Source organism: Cebus imitator, unplaced genomic scaffold (genome assembly GCF_001604975.1).
Source record: "Cebus imitator isolate Cc_AM_T3 unplaced genomic scaffold, Cebus_imitator-1.0 Scaffold56, whole genome shotgun sequence".
NCBI classification, from domain to species: domain Eukaryota; kingdom Metazoa; phylum Chordata; class Mammalia; order Primates; family Cebidae; genus Cebus; species Cebus imitator.
In genome coordinates this window covers 7,159,082-7,179,807 of record NW_016107371.1, presented here as the reverse complement: position 1 = coordinate 7,179,807, position 20,726 = coordinate 7,159,082, and the positions used below count along the sequence as shown (strand labels likewise).

At 37.5% G+C, this 20,726-nt stretch overlaps 1 protein-coding gene across 3 annotated transcripts in view; it reads left to right on the top strand.

The window, feature by feature from the left end:
* EIF3E (eukaryotic translation initiation factor 3 subunit E) overlaps positions 1-20,726 on the top strand; it is a 104,693-nt gene that overhangs the window by 46,453 nt on the left and 37,514 nt on the right. The window contains exons 1-5 of one of the 3 annotated variants that reach the window (XM_017529005.1): positions 3,861-4,045; positions 10,483-10,597; positions 12,327-12,444; positions 15,749-15,791; positions 17,149-17,253. In XM_017529005.1, coding sequence (XP_017384494.1) covers positions 3,872-4,045; positions 10,483-10,597; positions 12,327-12,444; positions 15,749-15,791; positions 17,149-17,253 — 555 coding nt within the window. In that variant the 5' untranslated portion in view covers positions 3,861-3,871. Of the gene's footprint in view, positions 1-3,860; positions 4,046-10,482; positions 10,598-12,326; positions 12,445-15,748; positions 15,792-17,148; positions 17,254-20,726 lie in introns of those variants that run through there. The other 2 variants (XM_037738714.1, XM_037738713.1) reach the window with 2 other exon arrangements.

The following is a 20,726-nucleotide window of genomic DNA, read 5'->3' as shown; positions in this document are numbered from 1 at the left end:
CACTGCTACCACTTTGGTCCAAGCCACAATCATCTCTCTTTTTTTTTTTTAAATTATTTCAATAGTATCTTTACTGATCTCTCTGTCCCTCCACCCCTAAGCCTCAATGTGGTCTTTTTAAAGCAGAACGCTGATTATGTAAACTCCTCTGCTCAAAACCCTCTTAGTAGCTTCCCATCTCATTTAGAACATAACCAAAGTTGTTACCATGGCCTACAAAGCACTATGACATCTGACCCACCATTGCTTCTGAGTCCATTTGCTACCACATCTACTCTTAGCTCTAGCATTTCTAGCCTCCTTGCTAATTCTTACAGGACTCCAAGCACACTTCTGCTTCCGTATCTTTATACTTAATATTCCTTCACCAGGAACGTTCCTCCTTCAGATAGTCACAGGCTCTCTCACTTCCATCAGGTTCCCTTTTAAATTCTACCTTATATGTCTGGGTTTAGTGGCTCATGCCTGTAATCCCAGTAGTCTGAAAGGCCAAGGCAGGAGGATCATTTGAGGCCAGGAATTTGAGATCAGCCTGGTCAACACAATGAGAACCTGTCTCTACAAAAACTTTTTTTAAAAAAATTAGCCAGACATGGTGGTACATGCTTGTAGTCCCATCTACTCAGGAGGCTGAGGTGGGAGGATCACTTGAGTCCTGGAGGTCGAGGCTGCAGATCAAGCTGATACTATGCTGCTGCACTCCAGCATGAGTGGCAAAGAGAGACCCTGTCTCCCAAAACAAAACACAACACAACAAAAAATTCCAACTTATAATTGAGGCCTTCTCTAACTACTTTATATAAATTTGCAAGCTTTCCCCCATCATTCTCTAGTCTTTACCTTGAGTTATTTTTCTTCATATCACTTATTACCACTTAACAAAGTATATATTTGTTTCTATGTTTTTATCTATATTCTTCCACTTGAATGTAAGTTTCTTTAGAGAATGTTTTCTTTCCTTCTGTATTCCCTGGACCTAGAATAGTGCCTAGCATGTTGTATGCATTTAGTTTACACGGAATAAAGTAATAATTGTCATATACAAGACTAAAAGCTCCTGTGGCCATAGACTAACTCTTATTGATTATATATTCCCAGTAACACCTACCTTAGTACCTTGCATGTGGTAAAAGTTCAGAATGTTTGTCAAACAGAACTGCATCTTTTTTCTCTCTGCTTCTCAAAGATGCTCTCTGTTCCTTTTTGGCAAGTTTTCATACTGCTACCTGCTTCCTTCCTTCCTATGCCCTACCTCACATCTGCCTTCTTTCCTGTTTATGTTTTAATACAACTTCTTGGGATTCCAGGAAACTTCAAATTACAACTGTTATTTCTCAACTCTTAGAGGCCACACAGACTATGCCCCACAATTTAGCAGTTTATACTAGCATGTATTCTCTGCTTCATGGGCATTCAGCCTTGCTGAATAATGGAATGAGCATTCCATTAACAAAAATATCCCTGCTGTTGCCTGCCAGCCTCACTTCCTTCCCACCTCACATCCTCCTTAACCCTTGGCAATCACTAATCTAGTTTCCATTTCCATAATTTTGTCATTTCAAGAATATTATATAAATAAAACCATTAGCTATGGAACATTTGGGAACTTTTTTTCACTCAGCATAATTCCCTGAAAATTCATTCAGGTTGTTGTGTGTATAGCTAGTCTCACCCTTTTTATTGCTGGGTAGCATTTCTAGAAATTATTTTGATTTTTATTCTTCCTTATTCATCATATCCAATCTAAGAGCAAGTCTTGTCAGTTCTACCACCAAAGTCCATCTTGGTTCTTATCTCTTCTCTCTATATGAATATATTTGTCTATACCATCATTAGCCCTTGCCCAGTCTGAGAGCATCAAACTGATCCTGCTGCCTTCACTCCTGCCCCTTCACAATTAATTTACCACATAATAGGCAATGTTTCAACTAAAAATCTTTACATCACTCTCCAAAGGCCTACTTCCTTCTTTCACCCATATGCTCATTCAAAAATATTTGTTGCGTGCCAACTATATGCTGGTCGTTGTTTAGACTTTGAAGAAGCAGTTATTATATTTTAAAAAATGACAAAATCCCTGATGTTGTGGCATTAATACAATAGTCAGGGAAAGCCAAAAATAAAACAAGTAAAATTCAGTAAAACAAAATAATAAAATAAAGCAGGAAAGCAAGATGAGAAGTTCTTGTCGGCAGGTGAGTTAAATTTTTAAATAGACTGGTCAGGGAAGGTCTCACTGAGCAGATGACATTTAAGTAAAATACGAAGGGGACAGGGAAAGAGCTACACAGATAACTGGGTGAAGAACATTCCAGGTAGAGGGAATACCAAATATAACAGGACAAGGTGAAAGCAGGGTGGGAGTATCTGAGGAACTGAAGGAAACTGTGTGGCTGGGGTCAGGTGAGCAAGAGGGGAACATTTAGGAGATGAGTTCAGAGAGTTAATGGGTCCAGATGATCTTCCGGCTTTTTAGGCCATTTATAATACGTACTACATCATTTACTCTAAATGATAGCAAGCTTTGGGGAGCTTTGAGCATAATTTGACTTTAAAAAATTCACTCTGGCTGCTGTATCAAGAATAAAGCACAGGAGGAAGAGGGGAAGCAAGCTGATTAGTGAAGAGGTGATTCCAAAAACTAAAGCAAGAGATGGTGGTTTGCAGTACAGTTGTAACTTTGGAGGTGGTGTGAACTGATTGAGTCTGAATATGCCTTAAAAGTTAGAATTGGAGGGTTTGTTGGTAGATTTGATGCAGAGTGTAAGAGAAAAAGTCAAGAATGAGTCTAAGGTTTTGAGTCTGGGCAACTGTACGATGGAGTGACCCATTCACTGAGGTGAAGAGTACAGCTGGAGCAGGTTTGGGGGAGCAGGATGGGGAAGCTTGGTTTGGGACAAACTTATGTTGAAATGCTGGGTACATTTGAGTCTGAGGCTAATAGTCAGTGTTGCGGCAATAATTTAGGAGTTGTCAATGTGCAGACTGCATGTAAAGCCATTAGACTAGATGTTATCATTTAGGACATTGGTCTAGATGGATATGTCCAAGATCTCTGGGCTCTTCGAAATGAAAAGGCCTAAAAGACGAGAAGTAACTAGCAAAGGACACTGCAGAGGACTTAGAAAAAAAACCCCACATTCCTTACTATAATCATGACCTGGCCCTTGTAAAACTCTTTAACCTTACTCCCAGTACACAGGACACTCAGTTTTTGAAATGCACACACTAAGTTCCTTCCTGTCACATGGTCATTGTCTTTGCTCTACCTTCCAACAAGTGTATTTTTACCCTGGCTCTAGTTTTAATCACTCAAACTAGAAGTAAGAGTTCTCTTACTACAACTCTCAGCTAACTTGTTACTCATCAGACTTTTCCCTAATTTCCTTAATTCCCATCTGAGTTTTCTCTAACCATCCTAATTATGTCCAACCCAACTCTCCACCAAATTATGGTTCTTACTATATCTGAAATTTTTTTCACTTATTTTCTGTCTAGAAACCCACTGTCACTTTAACAATAGCTTACATAATGATTAGAATATGCCAAATGAAAAAGCCCAGCTACTCCTCCCAGAATGCAACTTCCTGGAGAGCAGGGACCTCCTCATCTTGTCCTTTGCCGCATCCCAATGCTGAGCAATCAATTCTGAGCTTTCAATAGTTATTAACGGAATAGTGTGGAAGCCACTAACTGGTGATTGAAGGACAGCAATATAAAGAGGTTACCGACAAACGTACACATAGAGGGATCTGCTATCGGTCACTCGCGCCCTAACGCAGACGGAGGGACAACTCGCGCGCATGCGTTGTCGTTCTCTGCTCGCCAGGCTGAACCCGCCCCTTTCCGTAGGCCAGCTTTACCACTGCACATGCGCAGTACGGGATCTGTCTGTTCGTTTGTCGGCGCTATCAATAAAGTTTTGGTGAGCACAGACTCCCTTTTCTTTGACAAGATGGCGGAGTACGACTTAACTACTCGCATCGCGCACTTTCTGGATCGGCATCTAGTCTTTCCGCTTCTGGAGTTTCTCTCTGTAAAGGAGGTGAGGAGGTCTTTGAGCGCGAGGAAGGCGTGGGAACCGGTGAAGTACTGAGCGAGGCCGAAAGCCGATGGCTGTAGCCCTAGGCCCGACACGTGCGAGTCGGTGGCGAGTTTGGTTCCTGGACTGACAGTAATGACCTTCTGGTAGTTTAGCGTCGTCCCAGTTAAGAAGCACCTCAGTATTCGGCAGTGAGGAGGAGGGAGGTTACGGAGAGAGAAAAGACGTCTCTTGTTTCACTTACTGAGGTGTCAGTGCTGGAGGGACGTTCGCATCAGTTCCTCTCGGAAGTTGGCGATTCGCTGGTTTCGCCAGAGAACCTTAGATCTGCACAGGCCGGGTTCTAAAAGCAACCTGGAGTGTTGTTAGAGCTTTTGATTTTTCTTTAGGGAACTGTGGGAAGCCGTGGCTTGGCTGTGGTTCTGTGCATGTCGAGTCGTTTGGAGTGATTCTTTTACATTTAAAATAAGTAGAGCTTTAATTTCCATGACTTTTTGAGTTCTTTGCATTGAGTTTTCCTTGTCTTTTGATAAGTAAGACTTTCTAGAACAGCACATTTTGTCAGATGGGGACGGCGCTTCCCCGCACCACCTCCCAAAAAACCCCCATAATCTTTAAATGTGTTTTCCAGTGCGTGTGTTGTACTGACTTAAAGTGATTTGAATGGTCGTTAATGTTCAATGACCTACTCAAGATATCGTGAATAAATGTGAAGTTCTGGAACTTCATTTTAAAGCTTATCCCACTCAGTCCTAAAAGTTTTATTGGACTTGAAAGTTGGGGCTAAAAGAAAATTGAGCTTAGTTATATCTTTAGTTTATTGGGAATTTGATGGATTTTAATAATTATAGTAAAGTACTTTGCTGTAATGAAGGAATTCGGATTTCGGCCAGAAAAATAAGTGAATTCTTTTTCTGGAAGCAGATCACAATGTAAGTCTACTTAGGGCACTCCTGATTTGGGGAGTGGATTTTGTGTAGCAAAAAACAAAAAGCAATACAACAACGTCCTACAAAACCAGCTTCCAGGTGGTTGTGGCTCATTAGACAGGTATAATCCTCACATTCATATGAACCTTTTCCAAACATAGACAACTCTAAAATTATTGATGATAGGAAACTGCTAAGATCATTTTCAGTAAATGTCCAAGAATGTCTTGTCATGTAAAACTTAATCTTGAAAAGATATGTTTTTGCTTTGATTCTTCTTTTTGTATTTTAGACCTGGAGTAAAACATTCCCGTCTGCATTGTTTTCTTTCTGGAAAAGTGAGGACAAAAGATCTAGTAAAAGTGCCACATTTCGAAAGTCTTTACCAGCTACTTGTAGAAGTACTTCTGAAGTAGCTGAAAGTTATATATTGTTGTGTTCTTTATACTTTCATTTTTTTATGGCAGACAGAAGAAAAGGAGGAATATGTAAATGTAAATTAGATTTTCATAGGGCTAGACGAATACTATTAACTGCAGGCAGTTGAGAATCAGTGGGAAAAACTGCCCAATACCTGCCTACTTGTAAGACAGCTGTCATACACCAGGAGGAAGACAGGTGCTGGAGTATTTACTTACCAATCAATAAGTCCATTTGACTCTTGGACAATACAGGGGATAAGAACGCTGACCTCCTGCAGTCAAAAATGCGTGTATAACTTTTGACTCCCCCAAAACTTTACTGCTGCCCTAATGTTGACTGGAAGGCTTACTGAGAACATGAACAGTCCTGTTTTGTATGTACTATATACTGTATTCTTACAATAAAGTAAGCTAGATAAAATGTTCTTAAATCATAAGGAAGAGAAAATACATTTACTGTTTAATAAGTGGAAGTACATCATCATAGGGGTCTTAATTGGCTTCATATTGAGTAGGCTGAGGAGGAGGAAAAGGAGGAGTTGGTCTTGCTGTTTCAGGGGTAGCAGAGGTGAAAGAAGTAGAGGAAGTGGAAGGGAAGTCAGGAAAGACAGGCATACTTTGTGTAACTTTTATTGCAAAAAAATTATATAAATGGACCTGTGTGGTTCAAACCCTTGTTATTCAGGGGTTACTTGTATAGGGCCAGATAATTGTGAGAAAGCCAAGATAAAACCCAGACATCTCACCACTAAAAAAACTTACCTATCCTTTAGAGTTGAATTTTTTTTTTTTTTTGTTTTGTTTTTGAGATGGAGTCTCACTCTGTTGCCAGGCCGGAGTGCAATGGCATGATCTTGGCTCACTGCAGCGATTCTCCTGCCTCAGCCTCCCGAGTAGCTGGGATTACAGGTGCCCACCACTATGCCTTGCTAATTTTTGTATTTTTAGTAGAGGTGGATTTTCACCATGTTGGTCAGGCTGGGTCTCAAACTCCTGACCTCCTGATCCACCTGCCTTGGCCTGGCTGAATGTTTTTGATATAAGGCAAAAGTAATAAATGTCAGAGAGGTACTAGTAGAGCGCTATCAAAATTGAAATTCTGTTATCTTCAGTGAGCAAAAAGGACTTTGAGGAGGTGAGGCTTTGAGTCTTGAAGGCTAGATGGTTAGGATAGAATCAGTGATCCTACTATGTGAGGATACAGCAGCCCTCCCACATCCCCTTAGCAGTTTCAGTTTCTGCAGTTTCAGTTAATTACGGTTCAAAAATATTACATGGAGAATTCCAGAAATAAGCAGTTTGTAAGTTTTAAATTGTGCGTGTAAAAGTTTTAATTGTATGTATTTAAAAAAAAAAAAAAACAGTAAATATAGGATTGGGGCTATCTGCTGTTTCAGGCATCCCCTGGAGTGTCTTGGAACACGTAGCTCATTGATAAGGAAGGGCTATTTTGCACCAAGAGAAAAACAATTTCATCTATTTGTAGTACGTTGGAGAATATAAGCCTCATGATAGTGGAAGCTTCGTTGTGCTCTCAGCCCATAAAATGGAGTCTGGCATAAAGGCTTTTTATACTTCTTAATCAAGGATTGCATGAATACATGTTTATGTCTCACTGTCCTTTACTTTCATGTGAGGCAGAAGACCAGATAGTGAAATATCTAGGACCCTTGGGCTCTGAATTGGACCCTGGATTAGAATCGTGGCTCTGTCATTTAATACCTCTGTGCTGTCAGAGCAGAATCTTTTACCTTCTTAACCTTTTCTCATGAATAAGATGCTAATACTACCACCATTTCATGGGGTTAGAAAAATTTTCTGAGATAATTCGTGTAAAGCACTTTGCTCTTCTGGGATAGAGTGAGTACTCCTAAATGTTTTCTTTTTTGAGACAGGGTCTTACTTTGTCACCCAGACTGGAGTGCAGTGGCAACAATCTTAGCTTACTGCAGCCCTGACTTCCTGGGCTCAAGTGATTCTCCCACTTCAGCCCTCCAAGTAGCTGGGACTGCAGGTGTGTGCCACCACTCCTGGCTTACTTTTTTTGTATTTTTTTGTAGAGATGGGGTTTTGCCATGTTGCCCAGGCTTGTCTTGAAATCCTCAACTCCAGTAATCTGCCCACTTGGCCTATAAAAGTGCTAGGATTACAGGTGTGAGGTACCACCCTGGCCCTAAATGGTTTTTATTTTTGGAAGATTAGGCCGTTTTATATTGGTATGGGATGAGCGAGGGAGACAGTGAGGGTTTTGATGAGTAAGGTAAAGACTGAAAATGGTCACTAAGAAACTGATCAAAGAAAAATACAAGGATTTGTTAAGTGTGGAGGGTCCAACTGAGATTGGAATCATACCTTATAGAGCTAATAATGATGGTCATTCTCAGGGCGTGGAGTGGTAGAAGGCTATGGGAGTAGTACAGAAATATTTAGGGGTAGGCTTGTACAGAAATGTCATTTAGAGAAGCACAGATGTGATCAAATAACATTATTGCCTAATTTTGAAACATTTTCTAGTCTTCCTTAGCCAGAACCTAGAGTAGATGACTTTCTTTTTTATAGTTAGTTATTAACACTAAATTTTATATAGTTGGAGAAAATAGTTTGAAAGAATCAATGATAGAGCTAAAGGGAAAATCTTTGAAATAGCTAAAAATAATATCCAAATTAAGGTAGAAAGTGACATCAAAAGGGTGTTACAGAAATTGGAAAGAGCAGAAAGTCCGAGGATGATGAAGGTTTTAATGGTAATGCTGGAAGGGTTGTCAGTTTAAGTTGGTATTCTTGCAGATGAGATACTTGAAAGTTGTTATAATTTGTGGAATAAAGGAATTTTAGGGCTCGAGCTTTTAAAGAGTCATCAATGTGACATTATGTTTGTGTAGAATGACAGCAGAGGAAGAGATGGCAAAAAAAAAAGATTATTAATCTGTTAAAAAGTAGTATGTTTTCAAGAGGTTGATAGACCAGGGATCAGCAAACTATAGCCTGCGAATCAGATAGCAGCCTTTTTTTTGTGGTTTTGGGGATAAGAATAGTTTTTAACAGAGGAATATTTGCAAACATTAGTTATAGAATATTGACTTTATACCCAAATTAAGTGAAATGTTTTTTCCTGAAAAAGCATTCTATTCTTATTAGTAGACCTGTATTACAAAAATTTTTACTGTTACTATTTTTGTTTCAAAATTTTAAAAAATTGTGGAAATTTGATTTTCCTTTTTCATGTGAGTACTTATATAGTATTTTCAATTGTTGCTTCTTGATACACAGTCTAAAGTGCTTGCGTTCTGCCTATAAGGCAGAATTGAGAGGCAGGCGTAGATTTCCGAACAGGCCAGTACATCTGATGGCGGAGGAGCAAGGCTATTGTATCTACTGTGGAGAGAGATGTGGTAAATTACTGGAGTGGTGAGGAGAGGCAGCATGCTAGGAAAATAATGTTTTTATTTTTCATTAAGGTTTCTATAGGGCTAACTGATGAGAAGTTAAGATTTTTCAGGTAAATTTTTTATCAGATACGACATTCATTCATACAAGTACACAAATATAAATGTACTGGTCAATGATATATATATATTTTTCCAAAATGAATAGTGGATACATTTTTGTGACCACCACTCAGATTAATAAATAAAACATTGCAGATATCCTTAAACTTTCCTTCTGACCCGTTAGTCACTACTCACATCCCTTAAAGGTAAGCTCTAGTCTGATGATTCATTTTGTGTGTTTTTGATTTTTATGTAAATGGAATTAAGCATTTACCACCATGTACTGCTTTGTATGACTTCCTTCACTCAGCATTGTCTGTGAGTCATGTTTTTAGGATAGCAGTAGTAGTTCATTGATTTTTTTGGTGAAAATAGCCAAATGTGAAACCATTGTTAGTATGCTGTAGTTTTCTCATTTTAACATTGACAGACATGGCTATTACAAATAGTGCTCCTGTGTAAATTTTTGGAAGTGCACTTTGAATATATGCACCCATTTCTTTTGGGTGCTTTGGAACAGAATTGCTGGGTCAAAAAGTATGTTTTGCTTTGGGAGATAAAAATCTTACAAAGTGATTGTGTTGTATTCCTGCCAGAAGAGCATATGTTCCAGGTAGTCTACATCTATACCAACACTGGTATCGTCAGGATTTTAAAAATTTTTGTTGCAATTTTTAATCTTCACTTCCTTTGTGCTTAATGAAGTTGAGCATCTTTTCATGTGTTTATTGCCCATTTGGTTGTCTTCTTTTGTGAAGTGCCTATCTTTTAGCCATTTCAATTAGATGATCTGTCATGTCTTACTCAATTTGTAGGAGCTCTGCATGTAATTTGGAAGGTTCGGTTTTGCTCTCATGGCTAAATACTATTTGACCACTTTCATCTTTACTTCTTGCAGGCAGTGAAGTATTGTGGCATTTTCCTGGATTTTTCTTTCCTTGCAAAATTAAATTCAGTATAGAAATCTTTTCTTTTGCTGAAGCATTTCTGTCCCTGAATATTGTGTAGAATCCTTACGTGTTAGTCAGTACACTTTAGGTTTATGTGAGTTTCTGTATTTATCTATTTGCTCCCTGTACTGTAGGTTAAATTCTGTTTCCTGGACTCTTTGCAAAGCAAAAACCTGATGTAACATAGTTGACTTAAAAAATGAGTGCAGTTTTGTTTCAGCAATGTGGATGGAGAAGCATATAAGTTTATTCCTGATTACCTGGTTATGGAGAGGTGACAGCTATATGTGCTTTACAGAAGAGATGGTGTTGGTTTTGTTTATTTATACATAGCCGTGCCTAGAAAGGGTAAGAGATGATTTTTAGGGACACGTAAAAAATAAGATCGTATAAATCAGAAGTAGGGGTGACTGACTATAGTAATTCTCTTCATTTTAAAATTTTCAGGTAAGTAAAATATTTTTACATCTGCAGGTTGGTTACTTGCTATATTGCTTGCCATTATTACTACCAGAGGGGGTAATTAATATTTTATAGTATTTTATAAAGTATTTCTTGAAATATATTTCCAGGTAAATTAATCTTAGTATTAATCAGTTTATTTGGGAAACTTAAATATATTCATTAGAAAGTTATCTTCTTTTGCAGATATATAATGAAAAGGAATTATTACAAGGTAAATTGGACCTTCTTAGTGATACCAACATGGTAGACTTTGCTATGGATGTTTACAAAAACCTTTATTCTGATGATATTCCTCATGGTAAGTTTTGTCATTAGAACTGAAGCCTGTCTTGTGACTTGAGGATGTGTGTATTAAAGTTTTATGATTTATGAAAGAGCTTTAGCCAAAAGGTTTAATTATTATTTGAATGTTAATGTTCTTTGAGAGAGGTTATATAAAGGTTTCGTGTCTTCTAAAGTATATTGTTTTCTCCTTGTGAAAGATGTAGAACTACTTTAAAATATGGTCATCAGATGCCTTCAGTCATAGTATATATCATCAGAATTGTGCTTATGACTCACATTCCTTACAGTTATCTGAGAATATTTCAGTTCTTTGGTTGCTAACATTTTCAGTGAGTGCATTGTGTCCCTTAGAGATCTTTTTTTTCATTTTGAGGTATCTAGTGTAGACATTGTTCTCCAAATATTGGTCCCCAGGACCAGCATCAACAGTTCACCTGGGAGAGCTTGTTAGAAATGCAGGTTTTGGGCCACACACCAGAACCTAGTTAATCAAAACTGTTAAGTGAGGCCTAGTACTCAAGTTGAAGAATTACTGTGGTACAGTGTTTTCCAAATCCTTGCTTTCTGTGGTAATAGATGTTCCTTAAAAAAACAAAAAAAAAGTGGTCCCATAAGTTTGGGAAATAATTTTGTGTGTCATTTCTTCTATGCATATTACATTTTTAAAGCTTCCAAGAACTCTGGCAGTAGAGAAATACGGTATACCCTGTTTAAATTGACATTTCTCAAAATTTGATCATAGATCTTCTCCTGTGTTTGAGAAAGACTATTATAGAATATATTTTTAATATATACTGCAGAAATTATTACATTAAACATGATCCACCTGTTTGACTTAGAGTTCCCTGCAATAACAGTGGCTCTTCTTTAATTTTAGTTTGTCGTGGAGAAGTAAACAAAAAGGAAACTTTTTTTTTTTTTGAGACAGAGTCTTGCACTGTCACCCTGGTTGGAGTGCAACGGCACGATTTCTGCTCATTGCAACTTCTGCCTCCCGAGTTCAAGTGATTTTCTTGCCTCAGCCTGCTGAGTAGTTGGGATTATGGGCATGCACCACCATGCCTGGCTAATTTTTGTATTTTTAGTGGAGACGAGGTTTCAACATATTGGCCAGGCTGGTCTGAAACTCCTGACCTAATATCTGTTGGTGTCAGCCCCCCAAAGTGCTGGGATTACAGGTGTGAACCACTGTTCCCTGCCAGAAACTTATTTCTTAGTTTCTTAATAAAACATTAAGATGTTATTAGGGCTGGCTATGTGCAAGTTTTCTCTACCTTTTCATAATACAGTAAAAAGGAATGATAGAATTTGGTTGGAGAGATTATAGAGCTGGATTTATAGTTAAAAGATTATTATTATATTCTCCAGTTTTCCTTAAGGGTAAGAAAAGGATTCAGAAAAGGATTACATTTTCTTTTTTGTGCCTTTGTATTACTACAAGGAAGAAATGAGGGATCTGGGGACATTACTGAGTTAGTAGCCCCATATGAATATATTGGGAGTAAATAAATGTATATATAGTTTAAATGCATCGAAAAATTTCCAGACATTCTCATGAATGAGAAAATGTAGCTGGACGTGGTGGTGTGCACTTGTAGTCTCAGCTACGTGATGGCTTGAGCCTGGGAGGCAGAGATTGCAGTGAGTCAATACCATACCACCTCATTCCAAAGTAGGCGGATGTAATGAAACACAGCTTAACATTGCTTATCATTGTAGTACTCTTCTGCATTTTTAATTAGCATTGAGAGAGAAAAGAACCACAGTTGTTGCACAACTGAAACAGCTTCAGGCAGAAACAGAACCAATTGTGAAGATGTTTGAAGATCCAGAAACTACAAGGCAAATGCAGTCAACCAGGTAAACTCTTCTTAATTTTGAATTCTAAAAATTCTCCTTTCTGGATTAATACAAATGTTAATTCAGACTTTATCCAGTATCCCATAGTAAAAGTTCATGGTTTAAATGAGTGCTTTATTCATTTTAAAATTTTTACTTATCCTTATTTCTTAGGGGCCTGTATTAAGACTAATTTCCTTTTTTAAAACTTATTTACCACTTGTCTATACTGATTATGCTACAGAAATTTCGTCTCCTATTTTCCCCTTCCCGGGGACATTTGGCAGTGTTTGGAGATACTTTTGGTTGCCATAACTGGAGGGGTGCTTTTGGCACCTAGTAAGTAGAGGCCAGTTATGCTGTTAAACATCCTACAGTGCACAGGACAACACCCCTCCTGCTACTCCCCAACAAAGAATTACCCAACTCAAAATGTCCATTAAGAAACCCTGTGCCGCTGCATCATGGCTCACGCCTATAATCTCAGCACTTGGGGAGGTGGAGGCAAGCAGTTCCCTTGAGCCTAGGAGTTGGAGACGAGCCTAGGCAATGTGGCGAAACCCTGTATCTACCAAAATAATAAAACCTACAAAATATTAGCCAGGCATTGGGGTGCGCTTATAGTCTCAGCTACTTATTTCTTGGGAGGCTGAGGTGGGAGGATGACTTGAGCCCAGGAGGTGGAGGTTGCAGTTAGTTGATAGCATACCACTGCAATTCCAAAGTAGGCGATGTAATGAAACATTATTTCGAGGGGAAAAGAAAGAAATCCTGTGCCTGAGCAATACCTAAAGCCCTAGAGCACATGGGTATCTCCTTATAGGAGAAACCTGAGCTCACTTTATCACCAGCTACATTCTCTCGTATCCTTCCAAGCTCCATTCCCGGCTCAAGGAGTGTAGTTTTGAGCTGATAAGATTATTTTATTCCTAACTTCCCTTTAGCTAGAAACAGACTTACTGCTTCATTTACAAAGAAAGCATGTGCCTACTTATTCTTAACTTAGTACATGTTACTGGTGGAAACCCTTTGGGTTATTAGAAACATTTACAAATAAAATCTCCTACTAAAATTGAATAATGTCGTTTGAGATAAATTCTAGCCACCAGTAAACTGCTTGATGAATTGCTGAATATTTTGCCGTATTTTATCCTTAATTTCTATGTGTTCAAACCAAATTTTTAGAGATTGACTCTTAAGTTTTCCTTTGTGATTTGAGAAGGTGTTACCAGATATTTTTGGAAAATCAGCAAATACACAATTACTGTGCCATATGATGGCATACTATACTATACTATGACATATACTACATATATATGCAGATATAAATGCAGTCAGCTGTCTGTTCTGCATCTGTGGATTCAACCAATTGCAGATTAAAAATATTCAGGGAAAGCACCTACAAAATAACAATACAACAATAAAGAATAATACAAATAAAACGATAGTGTAACCAGTAACAACTATATGATACTTACATTGCATTAGGTATAAGTAATCTAGCGATGATTTAAAGTATATGGGAGGATGTGTATAGTTTACATATAAATACTATGCTATTTTACATAAGGGACTTGAGCACCTGGAGATTTTGGTATTTGAGGATACCGGTGGGTGAGGGGTGGGCGAGGTCTTGGAACTAATGCTCTGGGGATACTAAGGGATGACTGTATACACATGCGCACACACACGCACACACAGAGATATATATACACACATTACATGCATAGGCAGAGCTATATATTATGCTAAACTACTTGTATGCCTTTAAGTAATTCTAGATCTTCAAGTCACATGTAGGTGATTACCAAGGGACAGCTGAAATAATCCAGATGTTAGACTACAACAGAGAATTTAGGATGCTGTAGTTTAGTCACTCAAAGACTGGGAAGTAATGGGATCAGAGTATGAATAAGATGAATGTAGATGTGTTCACCAGTTAGTAGAAAAAGAGAATCTTGTAGCTTAGGAGGCACTGAATTTGAGATAGATGAAAAGATCATGTGTTAAAAACTTGTAATCTTACTATACTTACAAACTACCTATTTTCAGCATAGAAACCTTTTTCTGACAACTCCCCCTTTTTAAGTTTCATTGAACATATAGTATTGTACTTTTCCCAGAAATAATCAGCCAGAGAACAATGACTTATACCTGAGTGGTAAAAGTACTGCAATACAAAGTTATTCATTGTGATCCACTGCAAACATTCAGTTTTTGTTGAAATTATTTTATGTTGGAATTTCATGTACATTTCATATTCAGTATTATAATACACGTATATTAATTTTTATGGGGCCATATCTTTGCCCCATGAAATCAAGTAAAATTGTTCTTCCAAAGACACATTACAGCATATTTCTTCTTGTGAGAAGGATAAGAAAATGTTTTCATTTTGGAAAACGCAGTCAGGTGCAGTGACTCACACCTGTAATCCCAGCACTTTGGAAGGCATGGTGGTGCATGCTTATAATCCCAGCTATTTGGGAGGCTGAGGCAGGAGGATTGCATGAACCTGGAAGGCGCAGGTGGCAGTGAGTCAAGATCACGCCACTGCACTCCATCCTTGGATGACAGAGTGACACTCCATCTCAAAAAACAACAATAACAATGAAAATGCTCATAAGGTGGAAAACTATATCCATATATCACCTGTCCCTTGATGCCTTTTTTTACCAGTCTGTCGACATCTTAAGATAATGCAAAGCTAATTTAAGAAATATTAAATTTCACACTTAGTTACATGTAATGATTATATAGGGTATGTAGCATAGCTGTCATGTGTATCAGATATGATTTATTTATTTATTTTTGAGACAGAGTCTCACTCTGTCACTCAGGCTGGTTTGCAGTGGTGCCTTCTTGGCTCATTGCAACCTATATCTCCCAGGCTCAAGCGATTCTTCTGCTTCAGCCTCCCTTAGCTGGGATTATAGGCACCTGCCACCATGTCCGGCTAATTTTTGTATTTTTAGTAGAGATGGGGTTTCACCATGTTCGGCCAGGCTGATCTCGAACTCCTGACCTCAGGTGATCCACCTGCCTCGGCCTCCCAAAGTGCTAGGATTATAGGCATGAGCCACCGTGGACAGTCAGGCATGATTTATTAATCTTGTCAGTTTGATTTTTAAAGTTTGTAGTTCCCCTTGTATACTTATATTCAAAACATATAATGTCCTGCTTATTTTATTCTGGAAGTCTTACTTAAAGCATTTAAGTATTTATTTAAGGTGGTTTTGTGTAGGTAATGACTTAGAAGTTGGATATGCTTATTTTGTTTTCTATGGCCTTTAATATACAGTAATTTTTGTTTTTTATTATTTAGGGATGGTAGGATGCTCTTTGACTACCTGGCGGACAAACATGGTGTAAGTGTTTTAAAAATATTTCAATGTTGTCATGTTTTAATAATGCTGACTAAAGACTGGTTTGTACAGATAGGCTCATGGCTTGGCCTATGAATATAATTTCCAGATTAATGTATTATAATATCTCATTATGTTTTTAAAACTTCAATTTTTATAAATTGTTGCTGATAGGAAAATATATGTTAACAGCTCACCTTTAGATAACCGAAATTCTCACAGCTTTCATTTATTCCAAGTTATAATAGTTGGCAATAATTGTTGACATTTTATATTCGTGTCAACAGCAAGCTAAGTATCATAGGGCACAGGATGCCTTTTCTTATGGATTGACAAGTAAGGCAGACAGAATTAAATTTGAATTAAAAATACTTTAAGCAATAAAATTAAGTAATACTGGCCGCGCGGTGGCTCAAGCCTGTAATCCCAGCACTTTGGGAGGCCGAGTCGGGTGGATCACGAGGTCAAGTGATCGAGACCATCCTGGTCAACACGGTGAAACCTCGTCTCTACTAAAAATACAAAACATTAGCTGGGCATGGTGGCGCGTGCCTGTAATCCCAGCAACTCAGGAAGCTGAGGCAGGAGAATTGCCTGAAGCCAGGAGGCGGAGGTTGCAGTGAGCCGAGATCGCGCCATTGCACTCCAGCCTGGGTAACAAGAGCGAAAAAGTCCGTCCCCAAAAAAAAAAAAAAAAATTAAGTAATACTTTGGCTGCTTTGTGGAACACAATAGCCTTTGAAATTATCAAGGTCTTTATAAATCCCCAAATTCACAAATAAAGAAATGTCATAAGCTTTCCTAATTGAGATTTCTCTCAATCTCATTTCCTTTGTGTTAACTCAAAACATGAATGTTTGCATATAATTAATTATTTAAGGGGTCCCCAACCCTCAGGTCATGGACTAGTACCAGAAGGCCACAGAGCAGATGATCAGGTGCGCAAGCATTACTACTTGAGTTCTGGCTTCTGTCAAATCAGCGGAGACATTAAATTCTCGTAGGAGCAAAAACCCTACTGTGAGCTGCACATGCAATTCATCTAGGTTGCGCCCTCCTTTTGAGAGTACAACTGATGCCCTGATGATCTGAGGTGGAATAGTTTCATCCCAAAACCACCTCCTGTACCCCAACTCCCATTAGTTTACTTCCTTAAATAACTCCAGGGGTCACTTTAGAATAGTCTCCCAAAAGCTGCCATCAAAAATAAATACCATAATCGGAGATACGTTTGATTTGTAAAATACGCATTAGAAATCGGTGCATTCAGCATCCACAGTTTTGACCTCAAAGACTTATGAATTGTAATGGAATTTTAAAACTCTAACAAAGAGAACTTAATCTTTTTTTTTCTTTTTAGTTTAGGCAGGAATATTTAGATACGCTCTACAGATATGCAAAATTCCAATATGAATGTGGGAATTACTCAGGAGCAGCAGAATATCTTTATTTTTTTAGAGTGTTGGTAAGTATAAGTACTTGATTTTTTTGTCTTTTGTAGGATTCCTTGGTTCTTCAAAACATGTCTATAGATTTGGGTCTGTTCATTAAGTTTTCAACAGTCATTGGCAAAAGAGAAAAAATTAAAACCTTCCCACTCAAAAACAGAAACCAGAAACCTTGTTTCAGGGCCTCAAAATTTGGAGGTTGATTTAACTTGTCCTTGAAATCTAAAGTAGTAACCACAAATTTGTTGTTTTTGGTATAATTTTATGGCTTTTAGCATTAGCAGTATCTTATCATGTATTGGATTTATTGTTATACAGCACAGCGAATGGCACGTTGTAGGTGCTTAATTAATATTGATGAGTAAATCCATTATTCCTGATTTAATACTTTGTGGTATATAGATATTCCTTGAACTTGTTCTAAACAACTGTGGAATCCTAAGGGTGTGTGAAATATTTTTTGCCTTAGTAATAGCTTTTTTCCAGTTATGTCTGCCTTCAGCTATTAGAATATAAAGATCAATGGTTTCTTCCTTACATGAGGTGTAGATGAATTTAAATGGTACTATTACCTATAAAGTATCATGTTACCTTATATTTGACAGGCTTCTAGATTTAGTGCTTTTGTTAGAGAAGCAGAGTTGTGTGAAGCCAGATTAGAAATTAGGCCTTGGCCAGGCACGGTGGCACACGCCTGTAACCCCAGCATTTTGGGAGGCCAAGGCAGCGTATCACCTGACGTCAGAAGTTAAGCCTGGCCAATCGCGAAAACCTGTCTCTACTTAAAATACAAAAATTAGCCAAACATGTGGCATGTGCCTATAATCCCAGCTACTTGGGAGGCTGAGGCAGGAGAATCACTTGAACCCGGGAGGTAGAGGTTGCAGTGAGCTGAGATGGTGCCACTGCACTCTAGCTTGGGTGACAGAGTGAGATTCCATCTCAAAAAATAATTGAAATAAAATAAATAAAAATCAGGCCTTCAAATTGATGTACTTCTTTCTTATTCTAGAAGTCTTCTGTTTAGGAAAGTGTATTAGGTGCCTTCTAGAGTTATCAAAACATTCTTGTATTAACTGGCCTCTCATTTGAGAAATTGTAATTTGTTACTCACCTTTGACTATTAGGTAGGTACTGAAAATCTTAATTTTTTTTTTTTTTTGAGACAGGCTCTTGCTCTTACTCAGGTTAAAGTGCTACAGTGTTGAACTCCTGTGCTCAAGAGATTCTGTTGTCTCCTGAGTAGCTAGGGCTACAAGTATGCATCACCACGCATGGTTAACTTTTAATTTTTTTTTTTCTGAGATGGAGTCTTGCTATGTTGCACAGGCTGGTCTCAAACTCCTGGCCTGAAGTGATTCTCCCTCCTCAGCCTTTCAGTGCTTTGGGATTTACAGGTGTGAGCCACTGCACACTGCCTGTCTAAGATTTCTCTAGTTAATCATAGAAGTTGGAAAAAGATGATAAAACAGAGACTTTTTGTCTTCTAACCTTGGAAGAGTTTGTTTTTACCGTTATTTTCTGGTGCTTTTTTCTTCACTTATAGCTCCGCATGTCACAAAATAAAGTCTTATGGCTGCTGTCTGTGGTTATTTTCTAGGAAATTAAATTTTCATTTTAGGGGGAGGGAGAGGTTAGTATTACTGATTCAGGTAATTTCTACATTTAAATTGCATAGACAACTTCACTTTTTGAAACTCCACCAACCAATAAAGAAAAAGATTTTATGTTTATTTCCAACTTCGCTTAAGAAAAACAACTTTTTCTCTTGCTCCCATTTGTAGACGAATTCTTAATTTACAGATTAGCTGTGGTTCACTTGCAAGTGCATTGAAGGTAATCAGTGATGCTAAACTTGTAGTAACTTATCAAAAAATTCCATCAGTTTTACTTTGAATATCACAAGGGGTTTAGGAGAGCAAAAGTTGATTACTTTGGAAATGTAAACAGCTTAAACCAGGATTGTAAAATCAGAAGCCTGGTATGATTACAGGTACGTGAAAAGACTTGGTTATTTATATCATTTGTTAATGCTGGGAGTGAATTTTGAGAATGAAGATTTAGTGTCATGTTAGAGTTCCAGCACAGTAAATTTATTGTTGCTGGCCAATGAGTGAATGTGCCATTTTGCTAAGACATGGAAACTTAAGGTAACTGCTGGAAATCCAGATATTGAAACTCTTCTAGCATATCCACCCTTGAAAGCAGATTGGTATGAAGAGCCAACTGTAATGACATGGAGTTTAGCCAGAGCAGTACACATGAACCTTTTGAGGATTAAAAAACTGGCTACACTGTTACAAAAAGCTTTCATTCTAACACATATAACACATTCTAGTGTTGATAGTATCATTATATTTATTAGTATGGTTTTATAATTGGTCTGAAAATTTCTGCAACTGACAGGTTTGTACTTAAAAGTTTGGTGAATTTTTGTTTACTTCTTTAAGAGGATACAAGATAATTCCCTATCTTAAAAAAAACTGGGGGGTTAGTTTTAAGCTCTTGCATTGCCCCTAACAAATTTTATACTGGAACTCAAATGATTTTAATGAGGTGATTGAACACTATGATATAAACACTAAGTTAATATGTTTTACATCAAGAGCAGTCAACATATAGTTATTTGAAATTCTTAGAAGTTACGTTCAATTCATTTTAAAATTTTTGAACCATCTTGTGCCACAAAACATTTGCATTAGGTGCGAGTTTGTTGCTTCTTACTGGCATATTGGCAGACTAACAGAGCGAAGTTTAAAAGAATAGATTATGTTACTTATCTTTTTCTTTTGATTTGGATAGCCAGTACCATAAGATCTATGTATTTTTCTGAAGTTTTGTTTAATAGCAAATCTAAAAATCTTGTTTGGATTTCTGATGAAAAATGTCAGTGTTTTACCTTAGTTAATTAATTTAATTTTTTGCAGTGGCCTTTTTTTATTTCTAAATACTTTTCTGGTGGTTGATTATTCTTTTAAATCTATGCTTAGGGAAACATAAGCTATGAAAGAGCCATTGTAACTATGATCTGAGATTAGAATTTGACTCTCTGAATGACCTATTGTAGGTCAGTGTTGTATAAATTAAAGCTGTGTGACCCTAGAATCTGCCCTTTTTTAAAAAAAAAAAAGACTTGGATTTTAGAATACATTGAGGAGTGTTTAGGTACACTGGTTATGAAACTTCTTTGATTTATACTCCAAGAAATGTGTTAATTGAAATAAAATGATGAAGCTGATTTGGTGGGAATTTTTGAAAACTTTTGCTCTAAAAGTTATTAGCACTACTGATTATTTTGTTAAAATTTTCCCTCATTGTGGCCTTTAATCTGGCTCCAAAATATACCGCATTCCCTCATTCAGCAGCATCTTGAAATAAAAGTCACTTTAGTTCCTAGGACTATTTGTTGTCATATTTTTGGAGCTATATCTTTCCTTCCGTCAGGATGTAAAATGTATTTTCTTTTAAAAATATTTTTCTTTTTTTTTTT